Source organism: Indicator indicator, chromosome 5 (assembly GCF_027791375.1).
Source record: "Indicator indicator isolate 239-I01 chromosome 5, UM_Iind_1.1, whole genome shotgun sequence".
In the NCBI taxonomy this organism is placed as follows: domain Eukaryota; kingdom Metazoa; phylum Chordata; class Aves; order Piciformes; family Indicatoridae; genus Indicator; species Indicator indicator.
In genome coordinates, this window is record NC_072014.1 from 25,689,868 (window position 1) to 25,715,237 (window position 25,370).

Here is a 25,370-nt window from a genome sequence, read left to right on the forward strand (position 1 = left end):
AGAGAGCATGAGTGTGGCCGATGAAAGGTGTGTTTTTGTCTCTCCACTGATGTACCTTTTGTGGGACACGGCCCAATAAATTCATCGTCTCCCAGGCAGGTGCTCCAAGCTCTGGTGTGGGGAGGGCAGGCAGGGATTGGGGATGCTTACTGCCCATCATAAAAAGGGCGAGCAAAGCTAGAGGGCATTTTGCACTTCTCTAGGAGCAAGATTTGGCTAGCCCAGTGTCCCTTACCTGTAAGGCCAAGCTCTGCCTTCCCATTCCCCTGTACCCTGGGGAGGTGGGCAGCTGAAGGCTGCAAGAGTGACCCAGTCTACAACGGAACAAGCTGCCATTGGGGCCACCTGGAAACTAGGGCAAATGGGGCAGGATGCAGGAAGGAAAGATACCCTGGAACTGACAGGGTCAGCTTTTCATCCCAGTCTGAGTCCAGTGTCCTAGCACATAGCCATGCTGGAACATGTTGCCCCCCATCTCTATCAAGACAGCACCCACTAACCTAGTGCTCCCAGAGAAGGGGCTTTACTCTTTACACTGGGCTTCCAATGTCACTGCTGGCTCTGTCGCCTTGCCCCTTGCTAGCCTTGTCCCTACTCTATCCCATCCCTATGCCCACAGAAGGAAAGACCACCAGCCAGAGCCCCAGACAACCTCCCCACATTTTTCCCGCTCGTGCACTCCTGTGTACTCACTGACCCATCTCAAAGCTGCACTGCCCTGCTCTTGCTGGACAGGTTGTGAGCAGGGTTCCTCAAGGACCTTCCCTGGACCCTGCAGCATGGCAAGTGTGGAGCAATTCAGCAGCAGGCTGTCAGCAAGGGTCCTCATCACCACGGCTAATTTAAGGGCTCTGTGAGGCGGTTGAGCTAATTTAATTAGATTCTTATTACAGAGAAGGACAAATTGGTCCCCAGGGAGGCCACGGGGTCAAGCTTTCGAGAGACGCTTTATGGAGTGAAATTTCAATCAGGCTGCCCTCACAGGTACAGTGAGGGGAGCTGGAGACAATGGGTGCATGGAGAGAGGATGTGCCCTTTGGGGTGCCTCATAAGGCTTTTGGGGTATCAGTGAGTATGGGAGAACAGCCCCATTAGAAGGATGCTGAAGGGTATTGGATGCTGAAGGGTATTGGGGGGCTGCTTTGGGGTGGAAGCAGGGAAAATAGGGGTGTCCTGGCTCCAGGGCAGTGAGAGGAAGGGAGGACACTCATAAATAAGATTCTAGGGTCTTTCTGAAGCCCTGTCATAGAATCATAGAACGGTCTAGGTTGGAAGAAAACACCAAAGATCATCTAGCTCCCCCTCCCCCCCCCCTTAAACCCTATTAACTCTTCCCTAGTCCCATAAGCCCCTTAGTGAGTGGGGCTCACCCATGGGGTGAGGACAAGATGATGTCCCAGCTGACAGGCAGGATTTATGGGAGGCTTTTCCTTCCCTGGAAGTTCCCCGTTTTCTTGTCACTCAGTTCCAGGAGAGCCAGGGCTGTCTGGGAGCTGGCTCACTGCTCATGGGCATCTGAAGCAGCCCCATCTCCCAGGGTGCCAGTCCTGGGTAGGGGGAGCCCTAGACAGGGGGTGATGGATGGGTATGCTGGTGGGTGGCCAGCAGAAGGGCTGGGCTGGAGACTACCACAATGGATGTCTCTCCATCAATTTATTCTCATCACCATGTGAATGGTGGGAAGGAGGGACAGGAAGGGCATGTGGTGGAAGGACAAACCCCCCACATGCTCCCATCTGGGGTAGTGTGTGTCCCCCCACCCATCCCTCCAGCCCTGACTGAGCATGTTAAACCAGTGCCAACACCCCCGGCCCTAATTCAGGGGAGGAGAGGTACCACCCCCTATTCACAGCCTTGAAAAGGCTACAGGGTCCGGTGTTGTTAACAAGAGGGGACCGTCCCCGCCTCTCCCGTCTGTCCTTCTGTCTATGGCCTTCTGCTCTGGCAGCAGCAACCAGCCCTGCTTCCATCCTCAGGCTACCATGCTGGGTGCTGGGGTCCCAGCAAGGAGTGGAGTGGGGTGTCGGGGCTCAGCCCCACACACTGCCAGCCAACAGGTGCCTGCAGAGGGAGCCTATGACAGAGTCCTGCCCTTGGGTTATCTTAATGTAGTTTAATGGCTTGCTGCTGTGGGAGGGTCCTCTTGCCCCCCACCTGTGTAGGGATGGCATTGGGGACCCCCTCCATTGTGAGGGCCCAGAGCCTCTCTGTCTGCACTTGGCCACTTCCACCTGGGAAGGAATGGAGGTGCTTTGCCAGGCAGCAGCCTCTGAGAGCCACACCTGTATGGACATGGACAGAAGCACCATCCCCTACACATACCTTTATCCCCTGGACAGACACATGCCCACCACCTCACTGGGTGGACTTGGACACCCCCTAGCTCTCAACATCACCATCCAGTTCCCTAAACTGCTCTTTCTCGACCAGATGCTTTATATCCTAGGCAGTGTCTGGAGCACCCAAGGGCCCTGTGTCACTGATCTCTGTCCCCTTGGGGGACAGGCAGAGGGACATGTGCATGGCTCAGGGTGACATCATGAGCACTATGAGGATGATAGGACACGGGGATCCTGGAGCAGTGCCCACCTCACATCTCCTGGGTGCAGGGAGCACCCCAGATCCACAGAGGGGGCTGACAACTTCTCCAAGTCCAGGCTGAGCCCTGCCAACTCTCCTTCTTGTATCCTTTATCTGGTCAGTAGGATCAACCCAGTACCTACTGTTGGTCCTCACTGTGGAGCAGGCAGAACTGGGGGTGATGCTGGTGGTCCCCTATCCTCTGTACAAGGGAGGAGTAGGCATGGGCAGCTGAGGACCATGCTGGGAATCTGGAGGCAGGCATCGGCTCTTACCCTGTACGCAGTCCCAGTATGAGATGGGGGGGGGGACACGATGACACTCCCAGTGCTGTGGGAGCAGCCAGCAGGATATGCCCCAGGGAAAACCCTGTAGCCACCTGGAACTGACCTTCCATGAGTGGGTCTGGGGTGCCCTGGACAGAGGGTGGGTGAGTATGCACCCACACACTGGGGATAAGTAAGAATCTAATCAGGGTCCTTTTCCTTAATAAATCATTTGTCTTAATCCAATGCCCTCCTCCCTGCTCTAATAACTCCCAGTGCTGGGCCCCACAGCCACAACAATGCAGCTAATGGAACGATTTATTTTCATAATGGTGTTGGTGGGGAGAAGGGGTGGCTGGGGTGGGGGCAGCACGCTCCAGGGCAGGAGTTTCTAATTAGTGAATGAAATTTGATGTAAGTCTGGAGGAAGATGGATTTGCTGCCTGACAAGGGGCCTTTCAGCTCATCAAAGAGCCCGAATAGGGAGGTAAATTAAATTATTTCTAATTCTTCACTAACCTCCAGGGAGTCACCCTTCCACCAGCAAAAGGTGGGTCCATTCCTGAAATGAAGAGGAGCTGTGAAGGAATAGGGATGACGAGATGGGATGAGATGAAGTGGGGTGGAACAGTAGAATCAAACAGGCAGCCACTGACTTTGCTGGAAGAATGGAGGGGGAAAAGGTGATGATGGAGGGAAAAGCTGCAAATAGTCAATAAATAAACATCTCCAGGGACTAACGACTAATTTGCAGCAGGTTTTCCATCCATGCCTGTCACCTAACCAGACCCAGAGCAGCTGATGCTGAGGTGAAGCAGAGCAGTCCTGCAGTGAGGGAAACACATCCCAGCCCTCAGGATATTTAAGCAGGGACAGCACTTGATTTTGAAGGGGTGACCGATGCTGAAACAGGGGAAGGGTCCAATGCAGGGATATGCTTCAGCAAAGACCTTTGTTCTCTCAGCTCTGTATGATTTTTAGGCCAATGTTGCTGATGTTATTGCTCATGGCATGAAAGCTGTTCTTGGGATGTGCAGTGTCGTTTTTCCAAATTCCTGATTCCTGTGATGATAGAGATTCAACTTTTACAGAGAATAAGTGCACTTCCTCCTTAGCACTCCTGCTTGCAAAGGGACCTTGCAGTGCCAGCCTCCCACTAGCCCAGGCATCTCCCCAGTACCAGAGAGCAAAGAAAAAGGCTTGGTGCTATGATTGAAACCAGCCCCTGGCTCTCCCTAGACCAGGGACCTGCCCCGAAAGCACCCGAGCCCCCCCAGGAACTCCTCTCCCTGAAGGACCGGGGAAGCTCTTTCAGAGACACCCGGCAGGAAAGCACGGTCTGCATTTTCCACAGGTTCTCCTGCCCTCCTAACCGTGCTCAGCACTGCCGAGCAGCCACAGTCACAGCACAGACCAAGGAGGGAAATCAGGGAAGTAAGGGGGCTGTGTCTTACTGCATGGAGCTAGGGAGGCGCACGAGATGCCGGCTCCCTGCTGCAGTGCCAAGCGCTTGTCGCAGGCTGGGGAACACGGTCCCCTCCCCGCGGCTGAGCTGGGTCGAGCTGGGACAGGCGCAGAGCAGGCTGTGCTTACCAAACGCTCCAGGAATTTAATTTATTTAATATATTCCCTGGGAAAGAAGAAAATAAATAAGTGGCACCTTGCGTGCCCCCATGTCTCACTCTCGCAGCGGAGGTGTCAGCTTAACGAGCCGAAGCCCTCAGCCTGATTAACCAGCCGCTGCTCCCGCTAATAGGGAGCCGCCGAGCAGCGTGATTGATGCACGGAGAGCATTAGCCCCCGCCGCCTGCTGCTGGACTGCTGGGGCACCGTGCTCATTCCAGCCCCCTTGATCCTGCCCTCTGTACCCAGTCTCAGATGAAGGGCAAATCAAAGGGTCCCTCTTGCCCTGGGGCAAATCATCCTGCCCCACTGCTCTGTGGCATAGCAAGTGCTCAAGGAGCAGCTGGAGCTGGGGGGCTGCTTTTGCATCTAGAGGCAAGGACATGCTGGTGGCTTCCTGCTGGCTGTGGGACTGTGTGGCAGCTCCTCAAAATAGGGGCTGAGGGCCAGCGTCGTGCAGAGGTTTTGTGCTGAGTCTAGGTCTTGGCCACACTCTTCCTCATGGGCTGGGGACAGTGAGGCACAGGGATATGCTGGAAGCCACGGTGACAACCCAGGAGAGCCCATGAGTCTTAGTGGCTCCTTCGAAGCTTGAATCCACCAAGCCCTTTCTGGATAACACTCAAGTGTCCTGACTTCCCCTCCCCCTGCCATGTCCCATCCGTACCTTGCTGAGGCCCTCCTGCAGTGCTGCTTGCCTGTCCCTCCATCTGTCCTCCCTTTACTGAAGTGTCCCTGGGTCTCACTCTTGAGACGTCACCCTCTCCTGCCATCCCTGTCCCACGGCATCACAGCCCCCACCTTGGGAAAGAGTTAATCAGCAGCCAGGGAGACAGGGTAATAAATGTCTGTTATCTCGTTAATGAGCTGACATTAATTAGAGCCCAAGGTCCTGGGAGGAGCAGCTGATTTATCCAGTCACCCTGGGAGCAGGCTAGGAGTTGACTCCATGCAAAGGCTATTAGCACGGAAGAGGTGAGGCTGTGCTGCTGGGGGGGTCACTCTGCACTCATCCCTGTGCTGCTTCCTCCAACACTTCCTGAGGCCCAGCCTTGGCTCCCTTCCCTCCCATGGAGCAGCTCTAGTCTTGGGACAAGATCCAGTGAAATATAAAGATCCTGGAGGTGACAGGAAAAAGCAGGGCTGGGGGATCCCTTGGTGTGCTCAGCAATGGAGGTGCCAAGAGCAGGAAAGCCTGTTTGTGCAAGGGACACGTGGCATGGGACACAGTGTGCTGGGCAAGGGCTGTGGGAGCACAGGGAAGCAGGGGAGTGACTGCTGCAGCAGAAGGAATGGTGTCCATTCAGTCACTCCCCTGCTTCCCTGGCTGATGCTGGGCTATGGAGATGTCAGCTGTTCAACCTCTTCCCTCAAAAGTCAAGCTCTGGGGTGAGGACACGCATCAGGGATGAACCCAGGTGCTGCCATAGCTTATTTTGGGGGCAGTAGGATGGCTCTACGAGGAAAAGGGTCAGGGGATAGTGGAACTAGAAATGTATCAATTAGACCCTGGGTCATTGCAAGAAATGGATCTGACCTGAGTATGTGTCCTTCTCTGTCCAAGCCAGGCATTCACAATGGGACAAGCCACCTGTCCCCAAGCCTGAGCACCCATGTAGCACATCACTACCTCCCTGGAAGATAAAGTCAGCAGCTAACAGAGTGGAGCTCAGGGGCATCCCCTGCCTGTCACCTGTAACCATATGGCCTAATTCTGCAGGATGCTGGCGTCTCAGCCCTTTGAAGTGGCCATGTGCTGGGATCAGGTGTGACACTTTGGAGGTGTCCTGGCTGTTTCTGCTGGAGACAGGCACCCTCCTTGCCCTGCCAGCATTCCCATGCTGTTTTGTCCTCTCTCTGCTCCACAATGGGAGTTAGGAACATGCTCTTCTGCTCAGCCTTGCTATGTCCCACCAGAGATGGGGCTGCTTGGCTAAATAAACAGCTGCTCAGAAATCCCTGCAGGAGACCTGCTCAGGAGGGACTGAGTTGTTTGCTTTGCCTGTTAACCCCTTCGCTCAGGGCAGGGACCTAGGGGCTGGAGTCAGAGGAAGGTCTGAAGGCTGGGTAAGGTGAGCAGGGGGAGCTGGCTACCCCACCAAGCTCAGGCAGTGGCATGGAGGTGGAGGCACGGTGGATTTCTGCTTTCCAGGACAGATCCCTACCTGTCAGATGGAGCAGCTGATGTGCCCTTGGATGGAAAAGCCGTTGGGAGCCTGTGGTTGGCTCAGAAGTCTCCGGGGTGGGCAGGAGCAGGCAGACGTAGGCAGTAAGGACTGCAGGTAGGGACAAGACATGGGATGGGTCATGGACTGAGAACAGCAGCCCTGGAAACAGGTAGGGAGGTGGCTTCAGTGACTTGCCTGGTACTTGTGTCCTGCTATCACCAGAGCAGGGAGAGACCCCTAAAGACAGATGAGGAGTCCTGTGGTCATTTCTGCGGGGCTCTGCAGGTAGCTGCTCTGCTCCCAGAAGAGTGGTGTGAATGCCTCTGACAGTGTGTCTGCAGAGAGGATGCCCACCGAGCACTCTGGTACCCTGGGGCTGGCTGTGCCAGGTCTGATGCAGGCTGAGCTCAGGTCCCACCACTGCAGGGCTGATTAAGACCCATAATCTTGTTGGTTAACAGGCCCTGGGCCACTCACAGGTGACTTCAGCTGTTAATTTAGCAACAAATCACCATGGGGCTGGCAGTTTGTTTACCTTCCCCACCAGCTCTCTGTGGCTTCCCAGACTCCAGAGATAGCAGGTGGCCCTGCTGTGAGGGGCAGGGGAAGGGCAGCATCCCACTCTGGGCACTAGTCAAGGGCTCCCACAAGAACTGGATCACCCCAAAGTGGCACAGATCAGGGGCTATTACTCTCAGCACTTTCTCATCAGAGGCTCAGCTTGCCCTGGGCTGGAGGCTGCAGAGCAAAGATCAGAGCAGGACACTTCTACAGGCACTCTCATAGGGTAGTAGCTGGGAAACCACCTGCAAGCAGGCTGTGTCTCTGGAAGTGATGATGTTTCTGGGCTGTATTTCTCTTGGGACTTTGGAGTACTGCAAGATGACCTGAGGTACCAGGGCCAGAACAGCACAATTCACTCCTTCCTGAGAGAGGCTTTAAGGCTGTTACATTGTAGGTCTCTTGCAGGGAAGTAATTTCTAAAGACAGAGGGCTTCAGGGGGCTGTGACCTAGGGAGTCGTTAATGCTTAGCAAGTGGCTACAGCCATCCTGGGGACAAGGAGCCCTTTCAAGGCTTGAAAGCTTAACTTAGGCAGAAATGAGGCTGTCTGCCACCTCTCTCTGGGACCTGCTAAACACACAAGTTTCTGCACCAGGCCCTGTCTCAAAGGTAACTTCTATCAACTGAAAGCAAGAGGTGACCCAAACCCATCAGAAGGACCTGGTGCTAAAGTGTGCATCTAGAAACAGCCAAAATGGCATGTTAGGTGGAAATCAAGACACAGCTCCAGCATGGTTCAGGTCTTCTTCTGATGTCTGGGATAAAGACTCAGTCCTGGGAAAATGAAAGTCTGGTCTCCGTCAGTCATTTTTTATCAGGGTATGGATTTTCCTCGGCACCCTTGACTTTGATCTTGGAGCAGTTGGGTTTGCTGAGAGACATTACGTTGCTTCCCAAGGTGACACTGAGGAAGTGGTGGGGCTGTAAAATTGAACTGTGCTCTTAAACACTGCTTGTCACCCCCATGGCTTTTTTTCTGAGGGCTCAGGCACTGCTGGCAACAGCTTGGGGAAGTATGTGAGCCGCTGTAGGAAGCATTATGGGTCTCTACGGATGCTGAAGACTTGTGTGCACCAGAGCTGGGTGTCTGTGATCATGTGCATGATGCTCTTCTAGTTTTACTCCAGCTGCTTGACCTTGCATAGATGAAAGTTTTATGGAGATGATCCATTTGAGGCTAAGGACACATCAAAGATACCTCCTGTTGTCTAGCTGGGCACCTTCACAACAGCAATAAAAGGCTTTACAGATTTTCTGTCCATCTGCTCAGGTGCTGCTGTGACTGCTGCTTTCAGGTGGATGAAGAAAGAACCAGCTCTGAATGTCCAGCTAAGGCACATTCAGAAAATCTTCCAAAAATGCCTGGGAAAATCAAAGAGTCCCAGGAAGCCTTGGGCTGTGTGAACATTTCTTGTATTGCCCATTGCCCAGTGAGAGGTGATCAGAGCCCTCCCAGAGAGGTGAGGGAGCTGAGGACCATGCCTGAGCAGCATGGACCTCCCACTGGTCTGCATGTGCTAGCCAGGAGTAGGCTATGGTTAAGTGTGAAGGCACCTTTAAGGCACAGTCAGCATAAGGTGCATCAGGCAAGGGACAAATGGAGATGTAGATGAAATGGGCTTTAGGGAGCAAGAGATGTGGGGATAGGAGAAGCACCCTGGCTGGTTCAGGGTTTTGAGCTGGTCCATCTAGCTATGTGTGTGGCTCAGGAGATCTGTCCTGGATGTGGCCAACATCTTCCACAGCAGCAAGGTGCTGCTTGTGGGCCTGTTTCACAGAGCTAGTCATCTTGCAAAGGTAGGCAGAGGAGGCCCTGAGGTAAAAGCACGGGATGAGCTGTGGGAGCAATATGGTGCTTGCTGGGAACACTGTCCTTTAAACTCCACCTTCACTCCTGGGATAGTTTCCTGGGGAAGCTCCTGTCCCAACAGTGCCCTGCACTTCGAGGCTGTGGGAATGAGCTGTCTCTGGCTGGTATCCTGGGGTCTGCTACCTGTGTCTGATGTTTGGGGTTGCCCTAGATCCTCTGTGGAGACCTTCCTGTTGAGAAAGGATGCTGGGCAGAGATAAGGGGCCAGGCCACAGTTATGTTCACTCATTACAGTCCTCAGATCTAGTTAACAACCAGGTGAGCTGTCACCAGAGGACCTGATGGATGGGGAAGAGAGTTCCCTCCTTCCTGAGGTGGGAAATGAAGCTAATCAGACCTCGGACACCTTAATCCAGCTCTGATCTGATTAATGACCCTGAAGACTGTGAACTCATCAGCACCCTGGCATCTATCACAGCTTGCATCCCGCCCCTTCTGCCAGCCATCACCCAGCACAGCTTTCCTGTGCACAGCCCTGGATTCTGTCTCTCTGCCCTGTATTTTGTGGGCTGCCTGCCAGCTGCTTCAGCCCTCAACCTTCTTACAGGGTCCCAATATCTGGGTTTGACTAACCTGGAGAAGGGAACTCCCTCCATGATTTTCCTGGGTGTATTTATCATGATGTTTCCACTCAGGTTTCATGGCTGGTGTCTGCAGAGATTTCTTGCTCATGCAGTTGGAAGGCTGCAGCGTGGTTGTGATCACATCATCCTGGAATCAATGAAATCAGAGCCTGGGCTGCTCCAGGGATCATTTGGAGGAGTTGCCTGTCTTTGGAGAGCCTCCTTGGGTAGTACAGGGGACTTCCATGAGGACAGTAAGGCTGTGACTTGGTGGCCAGGCCACTAGCTCCTGCTGCCTGAGCACAGCCACAACTGCTCTTGGGGCTTGGCAGGAGCTACCCAGGCTCTCTTGTGCCTGCTACCTGCCTGTCTGACGCTCCATGGTGGTCACTGCAGTGGTGACTTCTCTGTTGTGCTCCAGCGCCAGTCTCTCCTCTAAGTCTTAAGGCATGCTCCCTGTGCAAAGCTAATAAACCATTGCAGTCCTTGGAACCAGTCCTGGGGACTCAGATAAGGAAGCAGTGGCCCCTCCCTTGCCTCTGTCATCATTTCAGGCTGTTAACCTCCAGCTGAGGAGCTGTCCTACCTCCACTGTGTCCTCTGTTTCCTGGATACTTACTGTAGTTTTGCCCCTGTGCTTGGAAGTAAGGCTGCTCCATTGATCTCCAAATCTTGTCGTGCCCATGCCTGCTTCTTGGCTGGGCTGGCTGCTCACACATGAGGAGAGAGAAAGGGCTTTGGGGTATTTTTCCTTAGCAGGGACATTGGCTTCTGTCCTGGGAAAGCAAAGAAGTTTGGATATGGGCACAGGAGTGCTGAGGGTGGAAAGGGACACTGTTCTACGTTCAGTACCCTCTGTCCAAGTAGGGTGCATAATAATGAGGTGAATTCTACCCCAAATCCCCTTCTGAGCAAATCCATCTCTGGGCAATTCATCGGCCTCCAGGGAGGCAGCTGGAAGAGGGCTGTTGAGTGTCTGTTCCTACACAAAGATCTGAAGCCGCCCAGTGCAGCTTTTGGGTGTGGGGCTCAGGCAATGCAAGAAGGAAGTCACACCACACATGGGACCTTTGAAGCTCCTTGCAGTGGGGTGATGTGTGCAGGGATCTCAGCAGACTCCAAACCAGACTGGATGGGCATGGGGAAGAGAAGTCCCTGGGATTACTAGAGCAGAGGAAGCACAGAAGGCTGAGGAAGGTCCTCTATGTTCCTGCCTTTCTCCTCCCTGGGCATCTGCTTCCAACCTCCCTGGTACAGAGGCTACAAGGGTTGGACCCACCTGTTGCTCAAGGAATACAGCAGTGCTGGAAATGATGAAGGGGGAGGAAATACAGGGACAGGAGTTCCCTTCAGCCGTTTAGGCAGGGCAACAGTGGCTGCCTTCTAACCCATCATCAGAGAAGCAGAGGCTTGTCTCACTGTGTCAGCATGACACATAAAGGGGGGACCCAGAAGCAAACAGGCACAGACCCTCAATGCCAGAGACCAGAGGTGCACTGGTACACGCTCTCTCTTCCTGAAGGCCAGTGTCAGGGAGTCTGGGCCAGTTCTGTTCCTGCTCACCCACATATCCCAAACCAGCCAAGGCTCTCCTCTCTTCCCTTCCCTGCTGCCAGTCACCAAACTGTGTCTTGCCTGGGAAAGATAGTACCAGGCAAATGAGAACAATCTGCCTGTAGGCACCTGCTTTGTTGGCATCTTGGACAGATGTGATGATGGAATGGTGGCTTCTGTGCATGTCCAGCTCAGGTCCACTGATCTCCCTGGCCCAGAGTGGTGCAATGTGAAATGGCACAGCTGGGCATTGCTGGTGATCTCTGGTGCACAGGGTGCTGGGAGTGAGCACCTCTCTGGCCTTCCCAGCCAGGCACTCTGCCCTGCAAGTGCCCGAGGGTTCTGCAGAACCAGTGCAGCACTGAAGCCCAGGAGGCCTTCACTTACATACCAAAGTCCACCTAGTCTCACCTGGTCTCTTCCAGCCACTGCAACCACAGACCCTCTTCCCACCGAGGGGCTCTAAAGTGAGCAGGACTGGCGTTGGAATGCACGACGATGGGCAGCGGGTCCTGTGGGCTGGTGGAACCCCCGGGTTTAGACCAGGCTGGGCATGGTTGTGAGGCTCTGGAAGAATCAGAGCAGCCAGGGCCAGGCCGCGGAGTGTCCTCGGTGCTGGGGCGGGGGGTGAGAAAGCCGGAGGAGGGAGCCCTACGGGGAGCCGGGCAGGGGCCCGCAGTAGGCAGGGCGGGGCGGGAGGCCGGCGCGGAGCCAATGGGGAGCTGGGACAGGTGGAGTGGGGGAGCGGGGGGTGGGGTGGGTGTTAAAACCCCCCCTGGGAGCCGGCGGGCGAGCGAGTGCCCGGAGGAGGAGCGGCGAGGAGGGCTGCCCACGGCGGGGCCCCGCGGGTGGGTGCCCGCCGGTGCCGGGGCTGCCCGGCAGGGCTGTGCCCTGGCAGGGGAGCGGCGGGGTGTCGGGGGGCCCGGCGGCTCCGCACGGGGCCAGGCCATGCACAAGCCGATGGAGAAGTCCCAAAACTTCCGCATCGAGGCGCTCCTGGCCGAAGAGCCGGCGCGAAGCGCCTCCCCGCCGGGGCTGAGCCCCGGGAGCCCCGCGGTGAGCCCCGGCCCCGCCGGGCGGTCCGACACCCCCTCGCCGCGGGCGCCCCGGGCCGCCGCACCCCTCTCCCCGGCCGGCTTCGTCCCCAAGCCCGGCTTGCTTCACCTCCCCGGCCCTGGGCTCGGTGCCCTGCCGGCCCTGTATCCACCCGCCGTGTACCCGCTCCCGACCCTGGGGGGCCAGCACCCCGCTTTCGCCTACACCGGCATTCCTCACCTGCCGCCACCTGGAGCCGAGCACCTGAAGGCGGCCGTGGCCGGCTCCTTCCCACTGGAGCACTGGATCCGAGCCGGGATGCTGGTGCCGAGGCTCTCCGACTTCCATGGTGAGTGACCCAGGAACCGACTCTCCCGTCGGGCGGAACGCAGTTCTTGTCCGTTTCAGTCCCCTCCAATACAACGGGGTGCAGGCCCGCTCGATGTCGAGGCAGCTGAGGCCTTTTCGCGGCTCCTTGGCAGGGGCGGCTAACCCCGGTATAGGGTTCTTCCCGTGCCCGATGCCGCTGCCTAGCCAGGGAGAGGGGAACGGGGCAAAACTCGTGCTGCAGAGACCTCCGACGGCTGAGGAACTTCGGAAACCCACTCCGAAGGGCAAACTCTTTCCCTACCGCAGCCCGGTGCTGCGTCACGGCCCCAAGGGGCACTGCCCGCACGGGTACCGGCAGAGCAGAGCCGCTCCCTGGCTGATTCAGCTGCGCCGGCCCTACACAGCCGCCCCGAGGTCGTTGGGCTCTGCTGCGACGAGAAGGAAACGAAAATAAAGAAGCGGCTTTCGGAACCGGCACCGGGAAACGAATGAGTCCTTCACGGTGCTGTTGTGAACGAACCTGCCCGGGTCCCTGCGGTGGGAGCCGCCCACCAGGGCTGGGGCACAACGGGATCTGAGGAGCCGGCTCCGGGCCGGTGAGCCTGGTGTCAGCGAGGGCTGCGCGAATCTGGCAGCGCGCTTGGCTCCAGGCCGGCTCCGGATCTTCCGGGCATGCAAGGAAGGTGCCGGGTCCGTGTACAGACCTTCGCACAGTGAGCACGACCTGGGGCTGTGGGCAGGTGCCAAATTCTGCACCGCAGTGATGGGCCACGGGTGGAGAGGGTCCCACAGAGCATGGGCGGCATGAGGACCGATTGCAGGCTCCTGTCCCACCGGGGACTGTCACTTTCACTCCTGCCAGTCTGACCCGGACACTGTCCTGTGCTTGAGATGGGAGAAATTTTCATAGCTGCAAAGATGAGACCACTGGACAATGAACTGAGTGGCTTGTTAATAACACCCCCAGCAGCACGTTCGGGTTTTATTAGCTGAGGTTAGCATCCTAATAATTTGAGAGTCCCTTTGCCAACTTAAAAAAAAGAAAAGAAAAAAAAAAGGCTGGAGAAGTCAGTTAACCAATAAACTGGATTAATGAATAATAGTGCAAAAATGGAGAACTAGTGTGAAACGTCCCACTCATTCCTCCTTCCTCAAATTACAGCTGGGCAGGTTGAAGAGAAAGAGGTTGTTCCTTTCCCCAGACTGTCTGCCTTTCCCTGACTCTCACCAGACTATAGGATAGGTCCATCTGTGAAGTGATGGTGGTGGCACCTAAGGGTCTAGAATAAGGCTCCAGTGCTACAGGCTATGTGCTCTCCTCAAGCATGTTGCTAAGGGCAGGGAAAAAAATTAAAAATCTCTGTTTGGTGTTGAAACACCTTCTTGCTCCTCTGCAGAAGTCGTGTTATCCTCACAGATCCAGGTTTGTTGGTGTATCCCAGCAAGGTTGTTTCCCCAGGCTGGAATCACACCACTGTATCTTTGCTTGTGGCTTCAAGTGTAGCTTCTGCCTGGGAAAATGTAGAGGTATTTGTGCATCAAATTTTCATTTACACATCAGCCTCATTGCTTTGAAGTGCAGGATCTGCTCCGGAGTTGGTTGTCTCCAAAACTCTGCTGAAAGGACAAATTGCAAATCATGGGCATGGGAATAACTTGTGCAGAGAGCTTTTGGGCTGTGCTAGGATGCATGAGAACAACACGTCAATGTGTCTTGTGGGAAGCATTGAGCTGGGATCCTGTGGTAACTCAAGAGGAGGAAAAGCAGTTTCTGTTCAAGGTATTGCTTGACTGGTCCCTGAAGAGCCCAAAGTGGGGTAGAGCCAAGGGAGACAGGGAGATGTAACAAGGATGCAAAAAAAGCTGCCGGTGCTGCAGATTTTTGAATCAGTGACCATTGTCCCAAGACATATCCTTTCTGAAAGGTGTTTGTTCACAGTTCTGGGGAACCCTTTGCACTGGGGATTCTTTTTCTCCAGACTGTCCTGTTCAATACTTCATCAATTCTCCTGCTGCAAAGCTTTTCTTGCTCCAGTTTGCTCCCAATATTTGTCACTTTAAACACAACAAATCCATTCTCTGCTTGCCTAGTCTGTGCATGAGGAGGGTCTGTAGGTCCCTTTCAGCCTTTTTCCCCCACTACACAGCCTAGCTGCTTCCATCTCCTCTCAGATGAGTTTCCATTCTGACTGCTTTATGTGCTTTTGTTTTGTTTTCTGTCTGTCTTAAAGCATAAGGACATAGCAGGGTGCAGAGCTTGAGCTGATGCCTCCTTGAAGCAGAAGAATGTGTTTTTGAGGCTGCTCTACCTGCCTGTACCTCCCCATGAACATCACTTCTGACTTTGGGGACATGCTTAGCTTGGGGGGCCTATTCTCAACTCCACACTTCTTCCATGAATCCTGCTCTCCTGGTCCTTTTTTTCATGATATTCTCAGAGCTATGTAGACTGTATCATCAGACCCTGTTCCTTCTCCATCTTCAGATTCTTATTTCAGTCTGTTGGGAACATTTGGGCTCTCTTGTGGGCTCACTGCAAGCTCTGAAAGCAGGTCCCTTTGCAGCATACCTTGACCTTGTAGTCACCAGGACTGGTCCTAGCTGCATGTTATGGCTGCACCTGAGCTCATACGGCCTCAGCATGCTGACCATGTCGTGAGTATGCAGGGACAGGGAGTGGTACCTACTTAGGTCATGCTGCCTGCACAGCCCTTCCTCATTTCTCTGAGGAGAGTGATGGGTGGTTGGTACAGGGCTCCTGGACTGCCTGTGATTCCTTGGTCCCCTGTCCCAACACCCAGCCTAGAGAGATGTAACGATCTGCTTGGCTGAGGTTTCCAGAGTGACTGATCGCAAGTGTCCATGCTGCTGGTGCTGGTCATGTTTAGCTCTCCAGTAGCAGTGCACAGATAGCTGGATAAAAATGAACCTGAAAGCCTCCTAGACACGTTCTGGGGCATCCTGGAGGGAGGTCATCCTTGTGATTGATTTATAGGGAAATTCAGAACTAAATCCTGGAATAAATTCCTTCTTTAACTGCCTGTGTAGAGATGTTTTGCAGGCACAAACTAGTTTAGTCTTCTGGGGAGAGTGAAGGTGGGCAAAAGAGCAGGACAGCCCCTGAATTGGAGCCAAAAGCTCTGTGGGTACGCATTGCACACGCTTTCCTTGCTCTGACCTGTGTATGGGGGAAGCTGAATGCCAGGGGGATGGTCTGGGACAGTGGATATTCTTAAGAACCTGGCCTGGGCTTGGTGCTGAGACTGCTCAGAGAACTGTTCCTGCTGTGTGTGCAAGTGTGGGCTGTGCTTTCCTTGCTAGCTGCCTGTGCAGAGCTGTGGGCAGGGCCTGGCTACCTGCACTGCTGCAGCAAAAGGACTGGAAGGCCTGGGTGGAAGAGGGAAGGGATGCTGCTTGCCTAGGTTCTGCTGCTCCCACCCTGAGTCCCTGTCCTAGGTCTTTGAGCATCTCCTGAACCACACAGGGGGAACATCTGGCACTGGGCCTTTTAAGTATTTCTGGGAGATGTGCTTTATTTGCCCTGTCTGTAGGTGTGGAAATGCAGTGTTTGTGGGAGCCGAGTCTGGAGACCCACCTTGGCAGAGATTTGCAGGAAGGGCAAAGGATTCCATGCTGAGGACCTGGTGCTCAGATGGCTCTCTTGGGACATCCACTTACCACCTTACCTTGATGACTTGGAGCTCAGGCCATATCCTACCCTCGGTAGGGGAGAGCTGGCTGATGGGTTATGCTGGGCTAGCAGAGCAGGCAAGACAGTTCATATTAAAGTGCTTCAAAATGCAATGTTTTCCAAGGCTCACCAGGTGCACAGTGGTCTGGCATCAGGAGGAAACATGGGCTGGAGAACAGCTGGCAAGCAGCAGTTGTGGGTCAGTAATGGAGGAAGCAAGGGGCTAACAGAGCCAGCAAGTGCCCTTACATTGCAGCCCCACAGACAGTAGTCAGGGCTGCTGGCAGGGCAGGAGCAGTCTCTGGTGAGACCATCCAGCCCTGACATCTGGAGAAACACCTCCAAAGCAGACAGGTGCTAATTTCCTCTCCTTTATCTGCCAGCCCACAAAGTTAAGTGAACTATAGCTAAACAAACCAAATTAAAACCAAGTGGGTAAATATCAACCTAGGATTACCCTTGTTATCAAGTAGACGGAACAGTATCAAATAAACCAACAACTCTTTATAAGCTTTATCTAATTATCCAGGAGGCAGCTGCCTTGTAGAGCTCCTGGCCTCGGACTCAGAGGGCATTCCCAGCTCCAGGCCAAGCAATTTATTTACTGATATTGCAGCCAAATGCCAGACACCCATCAGGGGGTCCAAGCCCTGCCAGGCTGAAGGGATATTGTGATGAGTTCTGATCCTGGATATAGCACTGGAGGAAATGGCTGGGCAGATAGGAAATCCTTTGGCAAGCAAAAGTGTGATGCTGAGGTTGTTGCTGGTCTTCTGGCAGAAGCTGGATAAGGAGAGCCTTCCGAAAGGATTCCTCTTTCTATGGCATACTGGTTGTGATGGGGATGGATTCATAGCTCAGATACCATCCCGTAGGAGGATACTGTTCATGTTCATGTGACAGCCTGTCATGGGACAAGATGGATAGGACTTCATTAAGCACACTGGTGGGACAGACTGAAGCTACAGCAGCTGCAAGACATTGTTTCCTCTTTGCATGAGTAGCTGGAACCCACTTCATACTTTCAGACTCCACTTCCTCCTCGTTGCTTTGCTCCTTCCCAGGTGAGAAATTGCAAACCATCTTCCTCCATAGTCTCCCCAAGTGAAGCATCCAGGGTCCTTCAGGGAAACTAACAGCAGCCAGAGATATTGGTCATTCAGGTTGGCCTGCTGCTGTGGGTGTCTGAAGGTCAGGTGGATCTTAAAGCTGTGTTGATTTGGGCTTGTTCCATTTCATTTGCAGGCCAAACCTTAAACAAGTCACAGCAGGGAGCAGTGGTGGTGGATAGTAGTAGCTGTTGAAGGGTGTATTGATACAGGAGTTCACAGGTTAGGTGGCCAGTGACACCTGTGTAGGCTGGGCTTTAGTGCCTTGAGCTGTAAGACAACACCACAAAGGGTTTTGAGGATTGTGGGAGTTTTGTCATCACGGGGGCAGGAGGCAGGGTGGGTTTCCCGGAAAGCTGGAATCTGTAAAAGATAGGTAGTAACCACCAATGCACCGAGCCTGTATGGAGACACTGAGATGGAGAAGCTGGAGCTAGCAGAGGGACCATGTTCCAACAGTCAGTCCCCTGAACTGGTAGTCATTTGAAGTGTATCCTGCTTGGATTTGTTTGGCTTTTGGGAAAACTTTCTGTTCTTCTTTTCTCTGCTAGACCATGCAGTCCTCGATGTCATGCCTGCGGAAGAGTGAGCCCCTTGTGGGGATGTTGTTAAAGCAAACTGCCATCCAGCTTTCTCTGAAGCTGGACAGACCAAACTCTCACTGCTTTTGGGGCTCCTGTGACATTGCAGAAGGAGGCAAAGAGGAGCCTTTCTGGGGTGGTAGGAAGGATTTCTGTGCTCCCCAGAGCCAGGATGCAGTGTCTTAAGATATGAACCCTGGGCTCTGCTTTGGGATGGGGAGTTCAGACTGGGAATATAATACTTCATTCCCTCTGGCAAAACAGCTTCCAGCTCTAGAAAGCACAGAAATCCAAGATTACTGGATGTTGGGATGTGGGCACATACTCTTCCTTTCTCTTTCTCTGAAGCACCCTCTACAGACCATGCCCAGAAAGAGGATTTGCTCAAAAAGACCCTTCTTTGACCTGGTACAGCCAGCCCACACAGCATCAGGGAGGAACTTGAGGCACCAGGTACTCCAGTGCACCCTCTTGTTGCTGTCAACAAAGAGAGCTTGCTGGATGTTAGAGGCCCTGGGCTGCTGGATGGTGCCTGGGGGCTGCTTTATATCAGCACTGACTGAAGGAATTTCCCCTGCAGTTCTTTCAGCTGCTTCTCTGCCCCCCCCCCCTCAAGGAGCTGCAAGGTGTATTAGCTTGGACTGCCCTGTCCCTGCAGATGCTGGTCCCCATGACACCTCCTTTCCTTAGCCACGGGGAGCCTTCTTGGGGCTGTTTGGTTCCATGTCTCTGATGGGGATTTGTACAAACAGAGCATCCATGACCAGCCACAGCCCAGAGAGCAGCCAAGCTCTGCAGAGCTGAGACATCTTTCATGTGACATTTGTATTTGTTCTGGAAATTCTTTGAGCTTCTCGATTGGTTTTAGACTTGAACGTTTTGTGTGCAAAATGATCCCTTGTGTGTTCATCAGAGTCTTTGGCACAGCATGCTTCTGTTTGGCCCTAATTTAAATGGCCAGTGGCTGCAAGATGAAGGTCATGAGCTGTCTCTCCTGGCTCTGAGGGGCTGCAGGTGCAGACAGGCCAGGGCCATTCCTGCTTCCATGAGGAGTTTGCAAAGCCTCAGCCCAGCCTGGGCTCTGGCTCTTTGACCCATCCCACCCAGCATCTAGGTACTTGGGATCAAACCAAGACTGCGGTCAGTTAATGCCCCCTTCATAAATTCCTGCCTCGTGCCACTGCTGTGTTTGTGAAGGGCTTGGTGGACACTTTGGGAGATGGGAAGGTTGGGATCAAAGCTGGAATCTGTGGGAGATAATGTGGATGGTGCTTTGTGCCCTGCAAAGTGGGTGAGCTGGAGTGATCTGTGCCAAGCAGGGCACATCCCTGTGGCCACAGTCCTCTGCCTCACCCACCCGAGATAAAGTGGCGGGGAAGTACCAAAGGACTTTTTCTGTGAACGCACCCCCTCCTCCCCAAACACACACAGAACACCCTCCCACCCCCCTGCTGCTCTGGCACTTTACTCCCAGCTGCAAACCTCTGGGTTTGATTGCTGCTCTGGTGCTGGGAGAAGCAGTAAAAGCTGAACCCCAGTGAGACAATAAAGCCAGCGGGGAAGAGATAAGCTGGGATCAAACACGGCGCGGCAGCCGCCCCGTGCTGGACTCTCAAAGGTCCCTTTGTTCCTGCTGCCTCCTGATTCAGCGCCGCGCTGCCTTCAAGGCCCGCGGGCAAGATAGCTGCGCTCAGGGGCAACCCTGCCACCGCAGACCCTGGCAGTTGCCACCTGCACGGCCTGGCAATAAAAAAGGAGGTTTGATTTCAGTCACAGGACTGATCCCAGTTGCACACCGAGGCCCGATAAGGTATCTGGCTGGTTCCTATCAGCCAGGCAATAAAGCCATTATTAGAACGGGTGGTGATGGAAGAGGCGCTTGCCTTCCTCTTCATCCCAGGCTTGTCAAGGGGATGTCCCCCTTCAGCCCCGCTCTCCTCTGACCTCTACCTGCTGTCTGCTCCGCAGCTGCCCCACAGTCTGGCTTGATGGGGAAGTGCCGTCGGCCTCGCACAGCCTTCACCAGCCAGCAGCTCCTGGAGCTGGAGAACCAGTTCAAGCTCAACAAGTACCTGTCCAGACCCAAGCGCTTTGAGGTGGCAACATCGCTGATGCTCACTGAGACACAGGTACCTTGTCCTGAGGGGATGAAGCGTAGCACCAGACAGCTGCCAGGGAGGGAAGTCAAGGTCATGGGCAATGCTGATGCCCCTCACTCAGCTGCCATCAGCCCTCACCTCACTGCTCCCAACAGCATCCCTTTCCAAGGCATCTTCTACAGAGACCTGTTTGGTAGGTTCCAGTCTCTTCTTCTATGAAGGTTGCCCCAGAAATACTTTTTACCCAGCACTCCCAGCTTGGGTTTCAGAGCCTTCCCATCCCTCACTGCGCTGGGAGCCTTCCCATCCCTCACTGCGCTGGGAGAGGGGGCTTTCTGTGGGGCTAAGTTAAAATGGCTCCATGCACATCTCTGGGCATCCTGAAGAAGCTGGGCAGGGGAAAGGGAGCAGCATCCCAGGTACTCCTGACAGCCTCAGCCTACTTGCACAGACCTACAGCATCATGGGACACCCTGCAAGAGAGGGGCTTTGTGGGGGGAAGGGGGTTCTCCATGTAGGGAAGGTGAGGGGGAGAGTGGGGACAGGATGGGGCAGGGTGACACATTCTTCCCTGGGAATGCTCCCTCAACAGGTGAAGATCTGGTTCCAGAACCGCCGCATGAAGTGGAAGCGGAGCCGCAAAGCCAAGGAGCAGGGTGCCCAGGCAGAGGCTGAGAAGCAACGAGGGCTCAGTAAAGCCTGCGAGAAGCTGATGCCCAGTGAGCCCCGGGAACAAGATGCTGAAAGCCCTGAGTTCATGGGGTGCAGCCCCAGCTCAGGCTTCCTGCACCACAGCTCCGCTGAGCTGGGCTGTGGCCCGGACTCCTCTTGCTCAGGGGGTGAGGAGGAAGAGGAAGAGGAGGAAGATGAGATGGGTGCCACGGAGAGGAAGATCGTCTCTGTGTTGTGAAGGGCAGATGGAGCTGGCTGGGGAGAGAGGCCAGGCTGTGGTGTTGGGGCCTCTTTGCTGGCAGACACAGACTGTGCCTGGGCAGACCTGTGGGCTTGGGGGGTGGGGAGACTGCAGGGCATCTGCCCCCCTTTAACTTATGTGTGTTTGGATCCTATTTAACTCATAATTATTCCTCTGTGTGTACCCTGGGGAGTCCCCATGTCCCTCCCCTATAAAGCTGTTATCCAGATGCCTGTGCTTTTCCTTAGTGGACAGGAGGCTCTATCCCTCTCCTGCCTTTGCCCTGCCCTCCAGGGTCCCCAGGGAACTGAGTGAGGACAGCAGACTTGCACAGCTGGCAGCCCACTGGCACAGCTGGAGAGGGATCCTCCTATTGTGTACTGCCTCTTCCCTGCAGATGTGAGAGCATCTGAAGTAGCATGTTCCTGCATAGTGCCAGCTGTTCTTCCCCTTGGCAGCATGAAGGGCAGAGAAGGAGGATGCCCAGGATGCGTGCCAGCCTGCCCTGCCTCCTCCTGCACCTGCAGCATCACTGGTGGGGTCTGTGTATTGCAGGCCCGAATGAATCTGTCCTGCAAAACAAAGTTGGTTAACTGATGCAGTTCTGCTGTTTTCCATGCTGCACTTGACCTGGTTGTATCAGTGTCATGTTGCCCCAAAATGAGGTGAGGATGAAGCCCTCTTGGATTCTGGGAGTCGCTCAGGCTGTTTGTGAGGGCTCAGTGCTATAGTGAGCCTTCCTTTTCCCATGATGATGTCTGAGGCTTTCTCAGTTCCTGGGCTCATTTTGTGACCTTCTTGGGATACTGCTCACTCTGGCTGCGCTCAAATCAATCGCTGGTAGCAGGATGGCCACATCCCTGCCACCTCCCTAGAATCACTAGCCCTGTGGCTCTCCCCCACCTTGAGTGAGCAGACTGCCCTTGTCCTTAGGATTCTGGAGGGTCCTGGGATGCCCTATGGACCTCCCATGCCCTCTGCACGTTTTATGGGCCTGTGCTTGGGGATGCTGAGATGGAATGGAGTGGGGGACCAGCCCTGCAATATTCAGCCTCTCCAGCCTGATGGGACAGCCCTGCTTCACCACCCCACTGCATACAGGACTGCAGGAGCAATGCAGGCTGGGCTAGGATGCCCTGTTCTCACATAGCTCATGGTGTCTACTTTCTGCCTCATATCCTGATGTCCCCTTCTCTCTTCTTGTCCCTGCCTGGGGGTGGCAGAATGGGCTGTCTACCCCTGGAACCTGCTGTGGAGATGGGAGCTGCTGAGGGCCAGGAGCTCCAGGTCACTTCTGGTAGCCAGTCAGAGAGGGATGGGACAGGTAAGCATTAATGTGGGGCTGTTATACCTCACAGGGCTGGGTAATGCCTGGCAGTGGCTGATGCTGCCATGGGGCTGGAGGGGGCAGCAGCACCTCAGGCAGGGAGAGAGATGCAATGTGGTTGAGACAGGATTGGCAAGGAAGCAGGTGATGGGAGAAAGAAGCATGGGGTGGACGAACAGACAGTGACCCACAGTGGCTGCTGCTAGCTCAGCTCCCAACTGACTGGCAAATGTGACACCTATCTGTGGCACTTGGGCACCTGACACCCATCTACAAGAAATGCTGGAAGGAGGGTCCATGGAACTACAAACCTGTCTGGGGAAGGTCATGTTGCATATCATCTTGCATGCCATGACACAGCATGTGCAAGGCAGCTGGGTGATCAGGCCCAGTCAGTGTGGGTTCATGAAGGGTAGATCCTGATCTCTTTCAGGACAAGGTGACCTGCTCAGTGCATGACAGAAGGGCTGTGGATATTGTTTACCTGGACTTTAGTAAAGCATTTGACACTGTCTCCTACAGCATCCTCATGGAGAAACTGGCTGCTCATGGACAATTTGCTGGATAAAAAACTGGCTGGATGGCCAGGTCCAAAGAGTGGTGATGAATGGAGTTAAATCCAGCTAGCAGCTGGTCACAAGTGGTGGTCCACAGAGCTCAGTATTGGAGACAGTTCTCTTTGGTATTTCTATCAATAATCTGGATGAGGCAATTGAGTGCACCCTCAGGAGGTTTGTAGATGGCACTGAGCTGGGAGGGATTGCTGGTCTGCTTGAGGGTAGGAAAGCTCTACAGAGGGCTCTGGACAGACTGGATCAATGGACTGAGGTCCAAGTGACAGGTCCTGCCCTTGGTTGACACCAACCCTATGCAATGCTACAGGCTTGGGGCAGAGTGGCTAAAAAGTTGCTCAGCAGAAAAAGACCTGGGGGTTCTGACAGACAGCTGGCTGAATGTGACCCAGCAGTGTGCTCAGGTAGCCAAGAAGACCAACAGCATCCTGGCCTGTAGCAGGAATAGGGTGGCCAGCAGGACCAGAAAAGTTATTGTGCTCCTGTACTCAGCACTGGTGAGGCCATGCCTGGAATATTGCATTTGGTTTTGGGCTCCTCACTTCAAGGAGGACATGGAGGTCTGGGGTTGTGTCCAAAGAAGGGCAAAAAGATGGTGAAGGGTCTGAAGAGCAAATCTTATGAGGAACATCTGAGAGAACTGAGATTGTTTAGTCTGGAGATGAGGAGGCTGAGAGGAGACTTTATTGCTCTCTACGACTACCTGAAAGGAGGTTGTAGTGAGGTGGGGGCTGGTCTCTGCCCCCTAGTAAAAGTGATAGGACACGATGAAATGGCCTCAAGTTGCAGCAGGGGCGGTTTAGATTGGATATCCCTGGAGGTATTTAAAAGACACAGAGGTGTGGTGGTTTAGCACCAGTCTTGCTAGAGTTAAATAATGGCTGAAGTCAAAGATCCTAAAGGCATTTTCCGACTGAAATGATTCTGATTCTATGATCAGCTTCCCCCTGGGTGTGTGGCATCCTTGGTGCCCAGGTCCCCTGTCCCCAGGCAACCCAGCTCAGGGCATGGCAGCACCCTGCTGCTCATACAGGAGGTGCCTGAATTACTGACTCCGTCGGGGGGAGATGTGGTCCTGAAGATGGTGCAAGGGCATCCTTTGCTCCAAGGGCAACCTGTGAGCCAGGGCAGGTGATGGGTGCCAGGAGCCTGCAAGGTTGATTTAACATGGAGAAGGAGAGGAATAAACATGGAGAACAGGAGGAAAAAAGGACAGAGAAGGAACAGAGGAGGGGAAAGCATGAAAGGATGCTACCCAGCTCCCTGCTGTTGGCCTGCAGGGACAGCAGGGCAGGAGAGACCCAGCACCCCAGGGGAGCTGTGTTCCCCCAAAACCAGGCACACAGGACTGAGTACTGAGATACTGGTAGCTGCCAGGCCATAACTGCAGGAACTACAGAGCCAAAGACATCTTCCAACCGGTGTACAACCTGGTCCTCTGGCAAGAGGGGAGCACAGGCTGGAGCCAAGCATATTGGGGCAAGGGTGAGTGGAGTGGGGCAGGGATGGCAGGAGCAGAGAAGAAAAGGAGAGAAGGAAAGCAACAAAAAAGAGAGTGCCAGGAGGGAGAGTGGGAGATGAAGGGATGTCACAGGCTTAAAACGTTCACCTTGATGGGCCATGACAGGTTTAATTTTCAGAGTACAACCATTAAAGTGATGGATGGGAGGCGTTCATCTCGCGCCTGGCACACACAGGCCTGCCGTGGCTGCAAGGAGGTTTGTTTAGTTGCTGTTATTTATGAGATTGCTTCTGCAGGAACCAGGCACTTGTCCAGCACTGGGGGAACAGGGGAGGGAACACAATTGATGCCAGAGGAGTTGGGGGGCTGATTTATGGCTGTTTAGCTGGATGACTCATGTTGTAAACATTGACAAATGCCATTAAAGCTGCATCTCCTCCTTGCCTCTGCCCTGACACCCTCCCTACAGCGTGGGATATCTCCAACCCTGCTCTCCACTGGTAGCTGTGCACATCAGAGAGGCTGTCTGACCCTCCCCAAGAGGGACATGAGGGTTCCCCCTATCTCTGAAGGACATCCATGGCCCTGAGAAGATACAGGAGTGACCCACAGCAGTGCTGGTGCTCCATGGAATGATACTCAGGATACTTGATGGACTTGTGCAGCCAGGGCTCCTGGCCTGTGTTCCCCTTCGCTGGTCTCAGCCCCCAGCACTTTTTGGCAATCGTCACAACTTGTTATTTGTGTCACCAGTGTTCCAAGGAGCACAGGATAACCTGGCCCCATTCAGGTGTCACCCCATCCCTGTGCCAACAGTCTCCAACCTGCTGCACCCCATGTCCCCTTGCCCTTCCAGTATCCCCACCTCTTAGCCTCATAGTTTCCTCATTTACCCATCCCATGCACCCAGGTACTTCATGGCACCCCTTTTGACAGCTCTGCTTTGCTCCTCTCTTCCTCCCCTCAAAGTGCCTTCATCACCCCTTTCTCTGAACTCTGTTGCTAAATACGGCTCCAACCCTGGAAGTGTTCAAAGACAGGTTGGATGGAGCTGTACACAACCT

At 54.3% G+C, this 25,370-nt stretch overlaps 1 protein-coding gene across 1 annotated transcript; it reads left to right on the forward strand.

The window, feature by feature from the left end:
• Window positions 1-12,135: 12,135 nt before the first annotated feature.
• LOC128967289 (motor neuron and pancreas homeobox protein 1-like) lies at window positions 12,136-20,942 on the forward strand. The gene is made up of 3 exons (XM_054381351.1): window positions 12,136-12,571; window positions 19,902-20,062; window positions 20,625-20,942. Exons 1-3 carry the CDS (start codon window positions 12,136-12,138, stop codon window positions 20,940-20,942), a joined length of 915 nt encoding a protein of 304 aa, XP_054237326.1.
• The last annotated feature ends 4,428 nt before the right edge of the window (window positions 20,943-25,370 follow it).

What these genes read in the sequence shown, in the direction of transcription:
- LOC128967289 (XM_054381351.1), top strand. Translation starts at nt 12,136, where the DNA reads ATGCACAAGCCGATGGAGAAGTCCCAAAACTTCCGCATCGAGGCGCTC. An exon ending in GAGGCTCTCCGACTTCCATG is followed by an intron (nt 12,572 to 19,901) that starts GTGAGTGACCCA and finishes TCTGCTCCGCAG; the next exon opens with CTGCCCCACAGTCTGGCTTG. An exon ending in TGATGCTCACTGAGACACAG is followed by an intron (nt 20,063 to 20,624) that starts GTACCTTGTCCT and finishes CTCCCTCAACAG; the next exon opens with GTGAAGATCTGGTTCCAGAA.